The following is an 18,397-nucleotide window of genomic DNA, read 5'->3' as shown; positions in this document are numbered from 1 at the left end:
TCATTGAGTAAAATATCTCTCTTGGAGAGTACAATATCTGTAATTCGAAGCCATGTGGTTGCCAGAACCAAGCAAGCTCGGTCAAATCGGAGAGGCCGTAATGTCGAGGCTTCAAACAAGTCGCCGGAGTAGGATTACAATTGATACACCCACGTTGGCTTGAGATAAGGAACCTTGGATTATTGAGACACAACAATTATCCACGTCCGTCATAGTCATCAATTGGGGAAAGAAGGAAAGGTCATCACACCGCAGGGAATCACTTCAAGTATTACCGAACCGTAATTAAACATTAATCCAAATAAAAGATCGTGCAAAGGACGTTGCGCGTAAATAAGCAGAACAAAAAGACCAAAGAGTCACTTTCCAAGTAAAGGTTCAAACATACAGATTTTCTTTGAGATAGAAATATGCGAGGATTGAGGTAGGTGGCGGTCAACAGGTGCTTCCATAGCATCAAGCATTCCCGAAGTAGAAACAGATGACTGTCTCTAGGACTTGTATCCTATTGTCGGGCAAATTTAGATCTTGGAATTTCTCTATACCCCGCTATGTATTGTTAGGATGTAGTCTGCTGTACAGACTTGGCCTTGACCGCTCCACATCATTCAGTGTTGCTCTTCCTTGCGACATGCATTTCTCCCTGGTTCTTGGTAGCAAAGACGATTATTCTAACTATTCAGACGTATATTTAAGGTACGATCGGCCTTCCTTGTGCAACCTCAATTCATGATTTCTGACACTCACGCACTACAATTCCAACCTACTCTCAGAGGACAACTATAACATGGCTTCAATGGCCAGACATTCACAATCCGCGGAGCCGGAACCGTCCGATCGTGCGTTCCACTCTATCTTCAGTGACGACATGCAAAAATGTCACAACAGACTCTTGGGATATAACGACTTTCACCAAGAGCTCAAAGAGCAAAACATCTCTTCCATCATTATGACTGGCATATTTAGGGGATTCACGAAGGATATCGCATCGCTTGTTCCTCAATTCGGTCTACTGGCAGGCGTTCAAGACGCTAGATATCCTGCTCTGGCAGATGACCCCCGCCTGTTATTTAATGTCACTCCTCCATCGAGCACGTTTATTTGCGGTTCCCAGGGTTCCGGCAAAAGTCATACGCTCTCATGCATGCTAGAGACCTGTCTAATCTCATCCAAAGCTGGATATTTGTCAAATCCTTTGACGGGATTGGTCTTCCACTACGACACCTTCATTAGTGACCTCATGGGATCACCGTGTGAAGCTGCCTTTTTATCGTCAAATCCCGATGTGGAAGTGCGTGTCTTATGTGCGCCAACAAATCTCCATGCTATCAGAGTATGTAGTGTGCTAAAAGTTTTCAGGAGAGTTTCAATGCTGACTCGAGTGTTCTGACAAGGGTGCCTACTCCAGACTCAATGTCACAGTGTCTGCTCTAGAGATAGATCAAAGAGATCTCAATACCAAGCGAATGCTAGATCTGATGGCTGTCGGACAAGACGTTGGCCAAATGCCCTTGTATATGCACACGGTAAAGCGTATACTTCGGGAGATGCGGACTTTGCAGCAAGAAACCAAAACAGCGTTTTGCTATAGTGCTTTCAAGAAGAAGCTTCTGGATTCGCCATTGACCCCTGCTCAGCTCGAGCCGCTGAAACAAAGGCTGGACATGCTCGAGAGCTTCATGCCACGGACGCAAACCAGAACTGGTGTTGATAAGACACATTCTGTCTCATCAGGAACTGATTGGAAGCCAAAGGTCAGTATGTGTGGATCGAAGACAAATTCACCTCAACCTCGACCAGCTTGCCGCATTGACTGACCTACAAGCCAGCCACGCCGCTTGACAATTTTGGATCTGTCCTGCCCATGTATCTCGCCAGACACAGCATGCTCCCTGTTCAACATTTGCCTGGGCATATTTCTCGAACAAGATTCTCACATCGGGAAGGTTGTTGCTCTAGATGAAGCCCACAAGGTATGCGGTCAATCTGGAAGACGTCTCCTTTGAGCATTGTGCTGATAGTATATAGTATATGAACAGCTCTATTGAAGCTCGTGGCTTTACCGAAACGCTGTTATCGGCAGTCCGGCTCCAGCGACATCTCGGCATCCGTATGATTATATCCACACAGGAACCGACAATCTCGACAGCACTCTTAAATCTCTGTTCAACAACCATTGTGCACCATTTTACCTCCCCGGAATGGCTACGGATTCTTCATAAGCACCTAGCCGGAGCTAAAGAAGATGTTGTCGAGAGGTCTCAAGCAGCAGAATCGAACAACTCGTCTACGGCTTCCAACACGCAGCAGAGTTTGTTTGACAAGATAGTGAGCCTGCGAGTTGGTGAGGCCATGATATTCTCACCAAGTGTGATCACCCGAGTAACGCGAGCTGATGAGGATGGTACGCTTTCCTTCGAGCGTCTTGGCAACGGCAACCTCAAGGTCAAAGTAAGGCAGCGACTCACGCTTGATGGAGGGCTTAGCGTACTGTGCCGCTGAAAGAATAGCTTACCCCAATGACAAATCCGGCGAAAGGGTATGGTACTGGAATTGACATGGCGCAGTCCGGAATTATGGTGGCCATATAGTGTTTGGGTGAGGAGAAATTCTACACAAAGGCTGTTCTCAATGTATGGATCCATGGTACTCAGAATGAGGATGAGTTTTTCAATCGGTAGTGCTACTTATGCTTCTCAATTTTACTACATGCTATCATGATCTTCCAGATGGATTCTTTGCTGCTAAATTCAGGCATGATTTCATCGTGCTTTTTTAGATTATGCACGCCAAACTAGCGAAGATAATCTCAGCGCTGGCGGTCCATTTCAGCGTCTGAGAACATTATGCGTCCTTCTGGACTTTCCAGCTGTTACCAATGATTGTTTCTGTTGGCCGACTAGCCTATTTCCCAAGTGTATACAAATTTTATACAACGCTCACCCGCGGTGCTGACAACGGCTAAGCTGGTGCCTGGAAGGTTGTTTTCTGTTGGCTCAGGAGAAATGTTATCCATATCAAAGAAAAGTCCTCTCATTGTCGGGCGAAGGACAAGGTTGGCCTACTGAGATGAGCTAAAACAGCCTCAGACAAGGTATGCCAATCATTACATTTTACTTTGCCTACGCGCGGGCTACTGCCCAATAATATTATCTAACAGGCTATTAGCGCGGAAGGGGGCAGAAATTAGCGCGAGGGGGTCAGAGTGCCAACACTTGCTACGACTCCACTCCAGCTGTGTGTCCCGCATAAGTTCCTCCCTGCGATTCTTATGGTTGGCGTTTATCAAAATCTAGTCATCCCACCCCCTCCGAGCTGCTACTCTCGAGCTGACAAGGCTGTCTCGCCTGTTGGGCGGGGTTATGAGACTGCGCCGCAAATGCCTGAGGCATGTACAGGGTGGGCATAAATGCGAAGAAGAGGCCCTTTCATGCCTTCTTCTTTCCTTCTTATCCCCAAGTTTGATAGTCTTGTCAGTAAGATTGATAGTTGTATTTATCTTTCATACCACAACCACAGGAGCTCAGTCCAAAATTGCAAGTTTAGAGCTGCCCAGCACCCAACATACAATTCAACAGTCATTGCCCCTCTGCGGCTCATTACTCCGACAGTGACACCATGAAGGGGTTACTTCCCGCTATCTGCACCAGCCTATTGGCATGCCATGTTCAGGCTGGACCGGCAGCATACGGGATCTGCCAAGCCGGCTGCGCATCTGTGGTCACAGCTTGCTACGCAGCAGCAGGCTTTACTTGGGGAGCAACTCTTGGGGCTACTGCGCCAGCATCCATCTTAGCCTGTAATGGTGCCTTTGGAATCTGTCAAGGTGCATGTGCCACTGCACTACTGGCACCAACCTTATAAGGTACGGGAATTATACATTCTATACTACTAATCTTCCATCTCATAATTTACATATTAACTCGTCCAGTGTCGAAATCTCTTCAAGACAGTCGGTTAGGGTCAGAAGATAGGTTCCATCAACTTTCAGTCTCGAAAGGGTACTGGCAGAATTACTAAGATGGGCTTGCTGATCTCGCGGGGACAGCCAATCTGCTCTAGGGGCTCTAGTGCGAATGTGTTGATGCAATTGCTCTGTCTCAATTTTTGTTCTCCTCCAGAATCTAGTCCCTAAAGCTTGTCTTCCTTACTTCCTGCAATGTGAAAGTTCCTCATTCTGGTGGTGATCCATTCGCTCGGGTCCTCTCTCTCTCGAGGCTGGAGATCATGGAAACTTGACTCCAAGTCAATCGGCCTGAGGCAGCTTGCGGGTTCAGTGACCTTATCTCTCCGGCGAACATCTGCATCAGATTCCTTCCAGTTGCTAATGAAGTCTTGTGCTTGAGCATGTGTCGTGAAGCACTTGTAACATGCATGCGGATACCCATTGACTTGTGCTTCGGCATCCCTGATTTGATGCTTGTGAGTGACCTGATTTGATCTTTCAGAGTCATGGAATACGTACTCCCAGGAGACATACACACCTGGTTTTCGACCAAGGGCCACTGCATAAAATTTCCCTTGAGAGAATTGAGGACGAGTCTCTTTGGGACCTTCGCGAACCACCAATCTAGGCTTGTCTATTCCCTTGGCCCTCAAATACTTCTGGGCTTCAGATAGAGTTACGAAGCCCTTGAAGGTTGAATGATAGCCAGTAATGTAGGGATGTGCATCTCCCCTACAATCAAAGATTAGTGGGAGTTTAATGTCCTGCCCGAGTTCGAATTACCAAGAGGAGAATATCGTAGCTTCCGTAACCCGTCCGGAAAACACTGCATAATATCTCTTGTTTTCTTTTTTCATCACTGATAAGTGATACAACAAGACTGAAGTATAGTTCCAAAGGAGTCAACCTCTCAGCATTGGATGCCTAATTGATAGTGCTCCCTATCAGTGCGAGAAACTGGGTAAGGTGATCATCGACAACTTTAGTTACCTTGAGCGGACCTCCGGGGTTTCTTAAATCCTGCCGTGAACTACCCTTTGCCTGGCAAATGGTTGCGTGGGGTGTGAGTGGTTCGTATTGACCCGTTGGAAAGTTTGGTGTTAAGCGCCAAAGCGTTGTCGCCTGATTCCCCAATCTCTGTTTAACCTAACCCACTTGGAGTAAGAAACCTTAGTATTTTGCATAGCATGCATGAATGATTTCTGCGCGAAGGGCTTACGACTGATACCAGTTCAGAAGACTGTTCGCTGCCGGTCAGGGGAGAAGATATCCTTCATGATATACAAAATTAGTGGCGGCAACCCGAAGCCAACAATGACCACCTAAACCGTCCGGCATAAGAACATTGCAAGCACCCACGTTCCTTTGTCATGCCACTCAAATGGAGAGAGAATTACGTCGTATTTAAGGTTCAGGATTGAGATTGTCTCCAAACTCACTCATAACATCCAGGAATGCGGGTTGTATTTGATGGTAACAGAACCTGTGGAGGGAAAGCAGGTGCAGCCAAGTATAATTGATTACTATATTAACTTTGTACAGTACGGAGATAAATGGCAAATGCGGGTATGATCCTTTCCGCCAGTAAGATGCCTTGAGAGGGGGTAAAAGAGGACATTTGCTCGGCGGCTCGCTGTGACGGGCGCGGCCCGGTCCAGACCGCTCACAGACCCCCGCCTACCCCGCCTACGCGCCGCGAAAATCCTTATTCCGCCACAAATTGCGTAGTCTCGGAGGACACCACCAATCACTGCGTTAATTCAACTTTCATAACTCGTGTGAAGCAGACTCACTTTCGAGGCAATCTTGAGATGCTACTTTATGCAATACAGAGTTCATGATAGTAGGAGGAAAGGATAATATTGAAAGTAGAACTAAGGCGCCAGAGAAAGCGTTGCGGCTGCATACAAGACTATAAGACCGACCAGAACAACTTGACAAGAAAATGAAATAATTCTCAATGCCTACCCTTGTGACCCTTGCTTTTCTTCTTTGACTTGCCTTGCCCATAGTGGTCATACCCTTGCACAGAAGCCTCAGGTGACGCCTGTTCGTAATCCATATTCGAAGGAGCTTCTGGAGACTGGTCATACTCCTCTTCCTTCAGATATTCACCCTCGAGGTCAGAAGTGAGTATCGCGGGCGGTTTGCCGACGCTTTGGTCTCCTTCGCATTGGACCTCAGAATTCTCATTCTCTGGGCTTGCACGAGCATCTGAGACATCATGATCCGCAAATTGAAGCTGCAACGAAGAATCACGACTGTCCCAAGACTTCTCCTCGAAAGGCTGCGTATTTTTGACCTTCTCAGGGTCTATTCCACGATTACCAACAAATCGTCGACATGTTTCCAAGCCATTTCTGAGGATTTGTTTGTTTCTGTTCAATTGCTCCCGAAGCGTACGAGTTTCCTCAGATTCGCCGGCGATGCGCGACACCAATGTATGCTTCATTTCAAATACCTTGACGGGTGTGAATATGGAAGCCAGGGACTGGATCAGCTTGACCTCTACTACTTCCACCGCGACGTCGTCGATAAATCGTTTCAATGCCACCTGAGGAAAATAAAGATTGATCAGATGAGCAAAACAGGGATAAAAAAGCATTTTGCCGTACCTTGTAATAAGCAAGCATGCAATCCAAAGCTTCAGTCGAAGCTAGTCTCATCATATCTGGCTCACGGCACTGGAGAAGTGAGTGAAGAAGATCCTGTAGGCAGTACATTCCATCGAGGCTGCGTAGCGTCTGTAGATCATCAACTCCAAAGTACCGCTCGATGAGGCCGGTCATCTCGTCCTGCTGTCTACTAGCACGGATCTTCTGCAGTGTTTCCGTGAAATAGTGGTTGTAGGTGATAGGATGGCCTTTTTGATGGGTTTCGAGGAGCTCTTCACATCTTTTGATCAAGATCTCCCGCAGTTGGTCCAGTGCAGGTGAGATGACTTCAGCAAAAAGAACAATCGAAGTCCCTTCATCCGAGATATGACCTACTAAGAGCGACAAAAATCTTTGAGCTGCACGCCAGGTCGTGAGTATATGCTCGCGTGTTATAACCTCCCAAGGACGACATTGTTCCAGGAATAATTCCCCGACAATCATAGGATTAAACGTGCCGGGAAGTTCCCGTCCTCGTGTCTGCCTCATAAGCTCCTGAATGTGATCGATGAAACCGCTTCTAGTAACTGAGACCTGCGTTTGAGTGAAGGGCTCCAACTGGCCGTCATTATCTGTGATTTTGCGGTAGTTTCCTCGTCTGTTGAGATGATCCGCAAAGGCCTCGTTTAAATTCTGGATTACAGCGCGAAGCCGCTTGTGACGTCCCGTCGTGGATTGATTGTCTTCGAAGAACGTCTCGTTGTAGGTGCCATCCACAGCAGCCTTAATCAGGGATTGAAAAGATTGGCTGATGTTTATCAGGTAGACTTTTTGCTCATCAAGAGTGGCCCGCGGCTCACCGAGCTTCCTTAATTGCAGCGTGCATTCGTCCTCCTTTGCTTTAATCTCCTCGATAAGACTTGGAAGCTCGGCCGCAATCTGTCGCAACAGTAACTTGCTGAGGCGGCTTCGCAGCGAGGATATTCCAACCAACGACGCTGGCATCTCCGCCCAGGCTCCCCTGGAAAAAAAGTCCCGCTCCTTTTGATCGCGTTCGGCGAGGGTCCCAGTCCCCTGGTCACTGTCCATATTCCGAAGCGTATGCCAACCCAGCCGGAATTCCACATCCCAATTTTTTGCCAGTGAGATGAACATCCTTTCGCTCTCTGAATTCGCGACCAAAGTATCGGGCTTCGTGATGACCCCTAAGGTTCGATTGCCCGATTTATCAGCGTCCCTTGCCAGCCGGAGCACGATCTGGTTGGCGTAGTCATTCTTCGCCGAGATCACTGCTAATATAATGCTCCGTGGCTCTTTCATGTAGGACTGAACCACATCTTGGACCAACTGAACATCAGCAGCAGATTGTTGTTTTGTCTCAGAGTGAATGAGACCCGGAAGATCGACGATGGTCAGGTGCGGCCTGTCAGGCCCTGACACCTCAACCCGTAATAGATCGTTCGAGAATGCTTTGCCATGGGTGGATATACCCATAGCGGCTTTGGCATTATCGATCAGTTTAGGAAGCCCATCGAAGCCATCAAGCTCCTCGCAAAAGCTACCCAGTGATTGTTGCTCGGATTCGCTGCGCGAGTGATGAGGTACAATGGACACTCTGACCCCGACGTTGGCGTCCTGGCGGAGCACAAGCTCTGTCGGGAATCTTGTACAGAGATTGCTTTTGACAGGAAAGGATACTCCAGAAATAGCCTCCAGCACAGAGCTCTTCCCTGATGACTGGTCGCCACACACAATGATCTGCGGTAGAGACACGAAATGGCTAATGCCCTGAGATCGAAGGGTGTCAATCGAGTTCAAGAGATCAAGTTGCTCCTCAGTACATAGGCTATCCAGAGCTCTAGATTTAAATTCTCTGAGGACCATGTTGGCAGAGCGTAAGAAATGGATGAATCTTTTCGAAATCAATGAATCGAGTAGAAAATGAAGTTAAGGATCCCATAGAAGAAAATTGGCCACTTGTATTTATAGTCGAATCCGGCCACCAGTATGCAGGGATCTTTGGCATTGAATTTGTCTTATCTAGGCTCCTCATTCTAGATGGGCCTCTTTGAGTTGGCGCGAAGACGAAAGCAAGGAGCATGGCATGCATGAGCGTTATCTACTATTCACAAAGCTCATTCGCAAAACAAAGGAAAACTCGCTTAAAATGAAGGAACCGAATCAGGACAAAAGGAAAGACACTGATATTGCTATCTTTTGGATTTTTGGCTTGATTGGGTTATTTACTTACCAGTCGTTGCGGTCGATTCACCCCCATTCTTTATGCTGAAGACAATCTAGGAGCCTTGATGAAATTCTGGCAGTTATGCAAAGTAAGTCCCTCCAAATGTTGGTTAGTCCGACAAGAATGCCATGCTCACTGCTTCGCATCGAGGAGGTACCGATCCCTGGCTTCGTAAACACTGAATCCGCGGGAGGTTGCACGTAGCACGTATGCATGGCTCTTCACGTGCAGCTCAGGTTCGCGATGTACCTCATCTGGACACAAACGTCTAAAATAGGTCGTCTGACAGCTGTGGCCACTGGATTTGTCATTGGATTAGTGGTGTTCTCTGCTGCAAAGTTAGCTCTCTTGCGGGTTCGTCCAAACTATTCGTCGGCGAGAGAGCTACTTTCCAGAACAGGAATTAGTATCATTCCAAGCACAGAATGAATCCTGTCGTTCCCAGCAAATTCTTTACCTTTCAAGCCAGGTAAAACGTGCTCTTGTAATGGCAAGGGAGAAAAGCCAGGCTAAGCATGTGAAAATACGCATTAGAAATTTAGTGCGGTCTGCCTGGGGATCGTATCCAAAGTACTGCCAGATTAGGAAGTTAAGCGGGTTTGTTGCTTCAACCACCAGAATAGGAATGGTCTGGTTGTTGCCCGTGCCAGGAGCCTCCAACAATACACTAACTTTGAGTGAGAGGCCAATTTGTGCAATCATAAATTCACATGACCTGCAGGAGACACATACCACGCTCAGAAGAACAGATGCTCAAAACAAGCATGATTATGCACTTGAGATGTCTTTCGAGAACTAAGTTGATGTGATTTATATATTTACCAGCTAACGCAAAGAATCACATTCGCGAGTTTACCGTGATCTCTCGTAAATAACGGTTAAGATACTGTTCGACAACAGACCGGAAATGACAAGCCTGCATTATCTGGAGAACTGAGCTCTGGATATGATATCACTATTCCGGCATATCTCTGCGAAGATGATTGTCCAATTATATATCAGCTTCTAGACAAGGATTTTAAGTTGCGGCACATGTATGCCGTGAGATTCTGGGTTATTATAAAAATAGCATTTGAACGTGTTTCACTCGCAGTCGTTTAATCATTTTGGAAATCAAAAATGACTGGATACCAGCTTTGTTTCCACGTCTTAAGGCGGCTTCTGCCAACGTAGGTACCTAAAATTAAGGTCATGAATCAGAATCATGGCTCAGATCCCAATGGATTGCCAAATCTGGCGGCAAGAGAGAGCCAACATCACCGCTAGGAATTCGAATGTTCAGAACTCCCTCTTCGTCCTTCTTCTCATTACTGTGCTCAAGTTCAAGCTTCCCATCCTTTGTGTTACGAGCAAAAGATGTTATCATCTGCAGTAAAGTAGCAAATCTCTGCATACTTGGTTTGTGAGAATCCTCCCATTGCTCCAGGTCCTCTCGCACGTCTAAGACAGAACCTCCCAGCGTCGTGACATGCGAGCACAAAATTGGCAATCTGTTTGATCCACAGCCGCGGGTGCATCCGTTCTTGAAGAATTTCGAAGATAAGTCTTTTAGCAGAACGTGTCTTCAGGTCAAAGATTGCGCACTGGGGAATATAGCGACCGCACTCATTCATCTCCAAAGCACTTGACCTCCTGTCGTTGGTGGTAAATGAAGCGTGGCTGGCTGACATCGTAGCCGCTGAGATAGAAGATAGAAGATCCTCGGGATCCATGTGTTTTTCGCCAGGGGAGGATTCTCCCGAACAGCAATACCAGGTTCAGGGTTCAAATCGGGAAGGAAACCATCGGCTTCAAACCACACTAAGACATTCATGTTGACGAACTCATAATTGGTCAGTCGCTGGTAGGATTCTGACTCCCGAACATGTTTGTCCCAGGTTGTGTAAGCCTCTAGAAAGGTGTGCCCATAGCCATACACATCTGGGATAAGGTCCCAAGGAGAATTCTCCCATTTAATGCAGAAGATTGTGGTTCCAATGACCTCACCTAGCATTCTAAAGCGAGGCTATGACCGCGCGTAAATCTCAATATATTTCCAAGTGTGCTGCCACAACTCACAACATTCAAGTCCTCGACACGATAATCCGGTTTGTCCACCAGTATCGCGCAGATCATCGGCCCCATCGGATACGTGGGATGCCTTGCCGAGTTCGAATCGCGAAAATATTGACCGGAGTCCAGCGGCAATTGTTTGGGTTCGAGAAGGGGTGTCCATTTCGGAGGCTCGCCTAAACATAGTCAAGTGAGGATTGTTAAGTAATAGTTGTTGGAATGGCCGAAAAGACCAGTTTACCGGGAACGATTATTCCACGGCCTTCACGGACCCAACTGTAAGATGTTAAATACTGCGTAGTGATAATTCGAGCAGGAGTACGAGATTCGACTGTGTCTTCCTGCAGATCGTTGTAATCGATTGTGGCAACAATCTCCCCTAGCGGTGGAGATGCAGCGCGTGGTGCTGGGTCTCTCTAAGCCTCGCGACTCTCCACTGACCTCTGCCTCTTCCCTGGTGTGAACGGCGATCTGCCCTGCGGTTATTCATGTTGCTCGTCTAGAGACTCTTGGATGTGAATGAGGCAAGTATACCTCCAGTTGAAAAGAAGTCTGACAGAATGTTGAGCAGATGACAAGAGACGGCCGAAAACATGTTGAGACCTGCGGAGGTGATAATCACCTTTATAAGCAAAGTTGTTCAGGTTTTTCGATCACCGAGACGGAGGTGGATTTCGGGGGCGCATGCATTTTGGCCAGGACTTCGTCCGGAAGGGATTTCTTCGATTCTTGTGGCCGTGAGTGAGATTTAATAAGGAACTTGCGAGGAAGGGAGGAAAGGGGGAAGAAAACTCGTATTGACAGTTAATAACATAGGGTTGTGCGTTCTTACTGGAAGAGATCGGCTGTGCCGCCTGCGGCTCGGATGCATGTGCTAGTTTTTCGATGTGTCCATATCAGTACATTTCAGTATGCATATAATGGTGATATTATGTCAAGCCTCCTATGACGGGGTTGTGATGCAGTGCACTTCGCACTCCTGCCTCTCGGCTCGGTCCTCTCTGCGACTCAATACTTGGTTTCGAGTCACGGGTCTAGAATTGTAGTCAAAGTTTGCGTGCTCTAGTGACCTTAGTTTGGCTTCGAGAGCGTTCGGTACTCGAGAACGACAGACCTGGAAAAGGTTAACAGTCTTCTATCCTGGTTATCTCTGATACTGCAGAAAGTCTACATGATTAGAGATCTCCTCGGAAAGTAAAATGGGTCGGGTATGTTGCAATCGAGGATTGATTCCGTAGACTGCACGATTGCCGCCTGGGGATTCGGCTAGGTTGTTAGGGGCGGAAGCTGAAGTTACTGTATGAGGTAAATCAAGCCATGCTGTTGCAACTACTTCGAGGCGAGAAATTTAGAAAGTAAACTTGGTGTGTTCTCAAGCTATAACATGATCATCATAATCGTCGCAGCCTCAAGAAGTCGAATGACCATTGGAAATCCCGCACTTGACTGTGTCCGAACAATAATTTGCTCTTGAGCCGGCCATCATCATGTAAGGATTCCTTGAGAAGGCGGTTGCTTGTATAAGTAAGTGTTGCTCCCAAAACCAAAGACTGATCTTACTGTCCTACTAATGCACCGCCGAATGTTTGCCCGGCAATAGACACAACCGTTCGTAGAAAGGAGACCAGGTTTGTCCACCATACGAGGAAGGCTTTATTTGAGAAATGCTTTGTGGAAGATTAGATGTAAAGTTCTAGATATTTTTAGAAAAAGTACAGAGTAAGCTGTTGTGCGATATTAGTAGTATATATTAGAAGATAATAGGTGTACAGTAATATCATGTAAAACAAATGCAGTGCCAGCTATAGAGGGTTCTTCAAAAATGCTTAGTTGTCACAGCAACGGTATATCTAAAGCTTCAATCTTACAGGAAACTTAGGTCTTATACATAAGTGTTCCAGATTTTAATCGTAGTGGTTGAAGGGTCATAATTTCAAGTTTCAATAATTGAGTCCTGCAAGGGTCACTATTCTACCAATTCTGAAACTATCGATTCGGAATCTGCCCAACCCGTGGGGCTTCCCCGAGAAGTATATGGTCTCAGGTGCTGTCTGGAGATCATGGCTGCTCAATCATTCATCCCCTTTTTTTCTACATGGTTAGGTTGGAAGAACCACTGCCAAGTCTTTTTGGCTCTTTTCTTGTCCGCTTTTCTTTTCCTTTTTTTTTATGTACTGTGTGCAACGATAACCATCTCTTATAAATTCCCTCACCTCTCCAGTATAATATTCGAGCTCCTTCACCACGTTATTGTTTCAATTTTTACTGTTGAGAAAAAGCGGCACGGTACGCCGGCCAATGATAGCGTGAAGTGATGTAACAAGAAGTGGTGACATCACTATTCAAGTCTTCTTCCAGCAATACGAGATGTCTGGTGTTACCAAGTTTGCTTTGCTCAGCGTCTGCGTTCAGTTGGTCAAAAGATGTTGTGATTGAGTCCTTCACTCCTCTACCAGAAAACATAGATCTCTTTCTGTCTAGCGAGATCCCCTCCGTTGTATCATGAAACCAACCGTCTGTAAGCTGTTGCTGGATAGCTTAATTTTGTGTACGGGAGGTATCCGGCATAGACGTGTAATCTTCCAGTGGAGACCTCTAGTACTGTGATGCTTTAATTGTTGCAGCTTCTGGGTAGATCTGTTGACTTATGGGCTGAGCTTAGTAATTCAAATCTAGCCCAAGCATGATAAGCGTTATGCTGATTTCGGCTGCAAATTGATGCCAACCTTGGATAATATTTTTACAATGACAACATCACTTCCGTGGTCGGAGAATAAAATCAAACGGAGCAAAATAGAAAATTGAGATCCACGTACTATTTCTCAGTCCGCATCAAGTCACTTTCTTTACCATCGACGGCTTCACGACATGGATCAAGTTGCAGGCGCAAAGCAAATAGTTCTATGCTTTGACGGCACAGGTTACGAATTTCGTGGGGACGACACAGATAGCAATGTCCTCAAAATATACCGAGTATACGAGCTCAATAAACATTATTTCTTCTCATGGGACTTACGCAAACGCAGATGCTCGATCGCAATGACAAAAACCATCTGCATTACTATCAACCTGGCATCGGGATGAATACTGGCTTCATTTTTTCAGCCCAGGATTTCAAACCCAATGCCAAGCCCATGACGAAATGGTATACAAGAGCAAAAGATGCCGCCTTTGGATCTACCTTTGAAGAACATGTCATGGCTGGGTATAGATATCTTATGCGCTCTTACACCCCTGGAGACAACATCTACTTCATCGGCTTTAGTCGTGGCGCATATGTTGCCCGCTTACTTACTGAGATGCTGGACCACATTGGCTTATTAGAGTCAGGAAATGAAGGGAAAGTCCGTTTTCTCTGGTCTGTCTTTTCCAAATGGGGACAATGCCACTATAGCAGGAATACTAGCCAGGAAGAGAAAGAAGATGTTTTCCAGTACATGAAGGCATTGCGAGAAACATTCTGTCGCCCTGTAACGCAAATCGACTTTCTGGGCTTATTTGACACCGTCAACAGCATACCGCACTTCGAGATGAACCGCAACAGATTTTTATACCCTTATTCGACGAAAACTACTGCCAAGATTATTCGTCATGCGGTTAGTATTGACGAGCATCGCGCTAAATTTCGCCAAGATTTGTTGGCAAATTCCAACCCGATTTCTGTTCGAGCAGGTCGACTGAGAATTTGTAGCCGCCAGGATCGACATACACAATCCGCCAGTCGCCAAGACGCCTTATTCGACCAAGTTCTTCCGACTAGTTATCCTAGACCCACAATGAAGGTTCCTTCTCAGCAGACACTTTTCCTCCAAAGTAGGTTTTATCGGCCCGCGCTTCGTTCCCATCGCCCGTCAAACAATGAACAAGAGCCTTCGTGGCAGGAACTAATGCTCGAGGCTAGCTCTTGTGGGGATTATAGAGATAAAGGCCAGAGCATTGAAGAAGTATGGTTTCCTGGATGTCACGCGGATATTGGCGGTGGGTTAAGATACAACAAAAAAGAAGATTGGGCGCTTAGCCATGTTCCATTAGTATGGATGGTCACTGAAGCGCAACGAGCGGGGCTCCAATTCGATCCCGAAAAGCTGAAACAGTTCTGGTGTTTCGATGAGTCAATTGATGGTAATGCCCAACAATCCTCCGGGAATAGAGCTGTCCGCAAGGAAAACAATGAAAATAAGGACAATAGCGGAAAGACATATGGAAGGTCCGAATTTGAATACGCGCTTTGGAAGGCAAGCACGAATGGTGAACTACATGATTTCCTGCAATATCATCATGGTGCCAAATGGCCTGTTGTTCTATCATGGAAGATGATCGAATATCTCCCGCTGCGGCGAGTGCTCTTGCAAAGAGACCAATCTTGGAGAGTGGTCCGATGGCCTCCACCGCTTGGGGAAAGACGCGATATTCCTGCGGATGCTAAAATACATGTTTCTGCCATTCGCCGTTTGAAGACCAATTCTTATTACCGGCCCAAAAACCTGATTCGTGGAGGGAGGGAAGGAAAGCGAAATGAGAAACATTCTACTGTAGGTCATGAGATTGAGGAGTGGTAAGTATACGCTCATCGTGGCTGTCCAGTGCGGGAGACATATCGTCGGGACAAAATGAAGACGATATTCGACATTTAAGGAGATGACCTAACTGTCTTTTGCTGTTATTGAGTTACTTATACCGAGAAATACTGCCTACGCCTGCCTGTTGACTATATAAGGGTGGTTATAACACTTTATTTTGTGAACTCAGCTATTTAAGGAGATTAATAGTAGCTATTAGCTTGGTTAGTAGTCGACATTTGAGCTCATTGCGTAGTTCAGCATTCACAATGATCTTTCCGTTCAAAGGGTTTTCTCACTATATGTCTTATTCATCCGTGAGGGTAAGCTCTTGTTGGATTTTCGAAGTTGGCAGCGGTAGCTAATTTCCGAATAGAAAGCCGAGAACTTTCGTTATTTACATGGAGCAAGTATTATGACCGGTCTTGTGTACTTTTGATGATGAGAATAGAAAGTGTGATTCGTGACTCACACTGACAGCATGGTCGAACAAACTGAGTATCTCAAAAAAGCCCTAGGGTGGACATATGTTGGACGAAAGAAGACTCTCAGAATTTGTTGGGATAGCGTCACGCAAGAAAAGCTGTGGCTCGGCGACATTTGTCGAGAATCGAATTGGGGGGACATTCTATCTTTAGAGCCAATACATTCTACCCAGCAGAGGACCCTAGTAGCGCTCGTGCTAAGTCACCCTCTTTAAGCGGCGCGACATGTGCCATTCATCTGCGAGAGAGAAAGACTTCGATCCGCCAGAGTAGCCTTGTCTCCCCCTGGGCCCATGCAGGGTTGCAGACGATTTTGGCACAGCACGTTTGACTTTAGTGTGTCACAATGAGATGTATTGGAAAAGAAAACAAAATTTTCACTCACAGTGTGATTTATTACAGGGCGGTTCAAGTTCCTCGGGACGTTCTTTGTTCTTGGAACTCTCATTCGAGGCATGGTGTGGTTTTTTACCGCTTCCTGTTAAAGTATTTATGATATTGTGTAGAAATTGAGGCATGGCTATCTTGTCATATCATATCACAGAAATTATCATATCACAGAAACTATTATATCACAGAAGTAAATCCATAATAAAGGCCAGTGTATTAAATACCTCCATGCCATAGGTATATCCAAATAGACAATCGAAAATTACATCAGCTTATATCATTACACGAGCCCACAGCGAATTATGGACCTGGATAGCCGACCATGGGAACATGATTCAAAAGCTAGTGATGATTCCTACACCTCTACTTCCTTGAATTTCCAGTGGCGGCATTCACGCTATCGTATGTTTATACCATCAAATTTTCCGAGATCTCCTCTTGTCGTGGCTGTCTTACAGCCCTGGTCTTAGAAGGGAGAAGCACATACACTTTTTTCGCAATAGAGACTAATTCAGTGCATTCACGTGGCATGCTTGTCTTGCTGTCAACTATTATCTTCACCACCTTATGAGAATCGATCCGCCCAGTAACTGGTAAACGTTATTCCCGCTTGATCGAGCCACTTAGAGCTGTGGACGTATGCCCAGAGTGGATCTGTATCCATGGTTCTTGTCCATGGCCGAAAGTCAACTGTGTTAGATCACTAGGTCTAAAGCCAAAGCTTTCACAACTTCCGACTCCCAGACCCACATCTGTAGACTTGAAGCTCGCCTGGACACGCTTCCACATATCTGCCTCAAGGCACTGAATATGTATCTATTCCGTTTATAGTTATGGACTGCAGTCCGCACTCTTGCCTTATGGCGTGGATATCTGCAGAGTGGTGAATCATGGATTGTGAAGTTGCATTGGAGGGTTGGTTCCATGGATTACGGGATAGCCTCTTGGAAATCCTCAGGGGGAGGAAGAGATATATATCTTTAATAACAGAGTTGCGAAATATCAGATTAATATACATCATAGTAAAGCGGGTAGGTAGGTAGTAGTTATAGGAGGTCTTATCTTAGGTAGGCGGTCATTAAGAATACTCAGTAAGAAATTCTTATTTTCACTGAGTGGCCATTATAGTCTTCTGTAGACCCCGCAAGCCTTTACTTACCGCTCGGAGTCTCAAAGTTAACCTCCCTCTAATCGCACAACAGCTCATTCTGATCTTTTCAAAGATATCCGAAACACCTCATATGTAATTTTGTCCAAAGTTGATTGTCGGCCGAAGCTCTTCTCAAATCGTGGACATTTCTGAGGTGTTAAGAGTTAACACAGTCTGTTCCTGTTCCTGCGGTACAGCGAGGACTGTCAAAAGTCATGATGATGTAAGTCATTTTTGGCAGTCGCCGCATCTAGTAAGGTGGGAAGGGGCAACCACAACTGAAGGGTTAAAGCCCAATTAGAACTGAACATAAGCCACAATTTATTTCTTCCTCTTTTGGCCTCATTCTGAAGACTAGTTTCCCTTACAGTCCGTGACTCTCAATCGAAGTTCCCGGGGCAAACCTGCCTCAGTTTGGAATGCCATCTAAGCTGTGATGGTCCCATCAATTCGCACCGGCCAGTATGGCACCTGCTCTCAGGATGCAGACAAAAACTTGGAGAGATTGGAAATAAAGCCAACAGTTCAACCCTTTGCAGCTCGAATTGGTGGCAATCAGAGTTTGGTGTTGGATCCTAATGACGAGAGCAACGCGGAATTGTTGAAGCGCGTGCCTGATGCAGCACCTTTGCTTAGCATCAAGAAAACTTTCAGTCTAAAAGCATTCACCGATATCAGTCTCTGGAAGTTAAGCCTTGTTGAGTGTGTAGGTATGTGACGTTGTCTTGCTATCGTGTATTGTTCTTCGCGATAGCTTGACTAACAGCGACATGCCCAGGATCTATGATGTTCATTTTTATTACTGCCTGGTTGTCAGCACATCCACCTTCACTGAAGGAATCCACCCGCGGTAACACAGCAGGTGTCTACGCAACTTCTGATTTCCTCGGCGCTCTGGTGGGAGGAATAAGCAACTGGCTTTTTCTCACTCTCTTGGTTTACACTTTTGCCCCTGTCAGTGGTGCCCATCTAAATC

General features: G+C 46.1%; 5 protein-coding genes across 5 annotated transcripts; 3 read left to right on the top strand and 2 right to left on the bottom strand.

Moving 5' to 3' along the window:
* Positions 1-949: 949 nt before the first annotated feature.
* ASPACDRAFT_30395 (uncharacterized protein) lies at positions 950-2,502 on the top strand (the record flags this gene model as incomplete). Its single annotated transcript, XM_020199721.1, has 4 exons — positions 950-1,333; positions 1,395-1,754; positions 1,830-1,973; positions 2,029-2,502. The coding sequence occupies 4 exons, from the start codon at positions 950-952 to the stop codon at positions 2,500-2,502; spliced, it is 1,362 nt and encodes a 453-aa protein (XP_020054999.1).
* A 1,670-nt stretch (positions 2,503-4,172) lies between these two features.
* On the bottom strand, positions 4,173-4,803 carry ASPACDRAFT_121211 (RNase H1/viroplasmin domain-containing protein; the record flags this gene model as incomplete). The annotated part of the gene is made up of 3 exons (XM_020196413.1): positions 4,173-4,408; positions 4,485-4,678; positions 4,730-4,803. 3 exons carry the CDS (start codon positions 4,801-4,803, stop codon positions 4,173-4,175), a joined length of 504 nt encoding a protein of 167 aa, XP_020054998.1.
* Positions 4,804-5,903: 1,100 nt separating this feature from the next.
* ASPACDRAFT_30788 (uncharacterized protein) lies at positions 5,904-8,424 on the bottom strand (the record flags this gene model as incomplete). Its single annotated transcript, XM_020199760.1, has 3 exons — positions 5,904-6,500; positions 6,562-8,115; positions 8,161-8,424. 3 exons carry the CDS (start codon positions 8,422-8,424, stop codon positions 5,904-5,906), a joined length of 2,415 nt encoding a protein of 804 aa, XP_020054997.1.
* Positions 8,425-13,705: 5,281 nt separating this feature from the next.
* Positions 13,706-15,396, top strand: ASPACDRAFT_52900 (T6SS phospholipase effector Tle1-like catalytic domain-containing protein; the record flags this gene model as incomplete). The annotated part of the gene is made up of 4 exons (XM_020202670.1): positions 13,706-13,810; positions 13,864-14,524; positions 14,759-14,948; positions 15,045-15,396. 4 exons carry the CDS (start codon positions 13,706-13,708, stop codon positions 15,394-15,396), a joined length of 1,308 nt encoding a protein of 435 aa, XP_020054996.1.
* A 2,461-nt stretch (positions 15,397-17,857) lies between these two features.
* Positions 17,858-18,208, top strand: ASPACDRAFT_44287 (uncharacterized protein; the record flags this gene model as incomplete). The annotated part of the gene is made up of 2 exons (XM_020201399.1): positions 17,858-18,127; positions 18,200-18,208. The coding sequence occupies 2 exons, from the start codon at positions 17,858-17,860 to the stop codon at positions 18,206-18,208; spliced, it is 279 nt and encodes a 92-aa protein (XP_020054995.1).
* Positions 18,209-18,397: the final 189 nt, after the last annotated feature.

This window comes from Aspergillus aculeatus (genome assembly GCF_001890905.1).
Source record: "Aspergillus aculeatus ATCC 16872 unplaced genomic scaffold ASPACscaffold_10, whole genome shotgun sequence".
Classification (NCBI taxonomy): Eukaryota; Fungi; Ascomycota; class Eurotiomycetes; order Eurotiales; family Aspergillaceae; genus Aspergillus; species Aspergillus aculeatus.
This window is presented reverse-complemented; position numbering and strand designations above follow the sequence as displayed.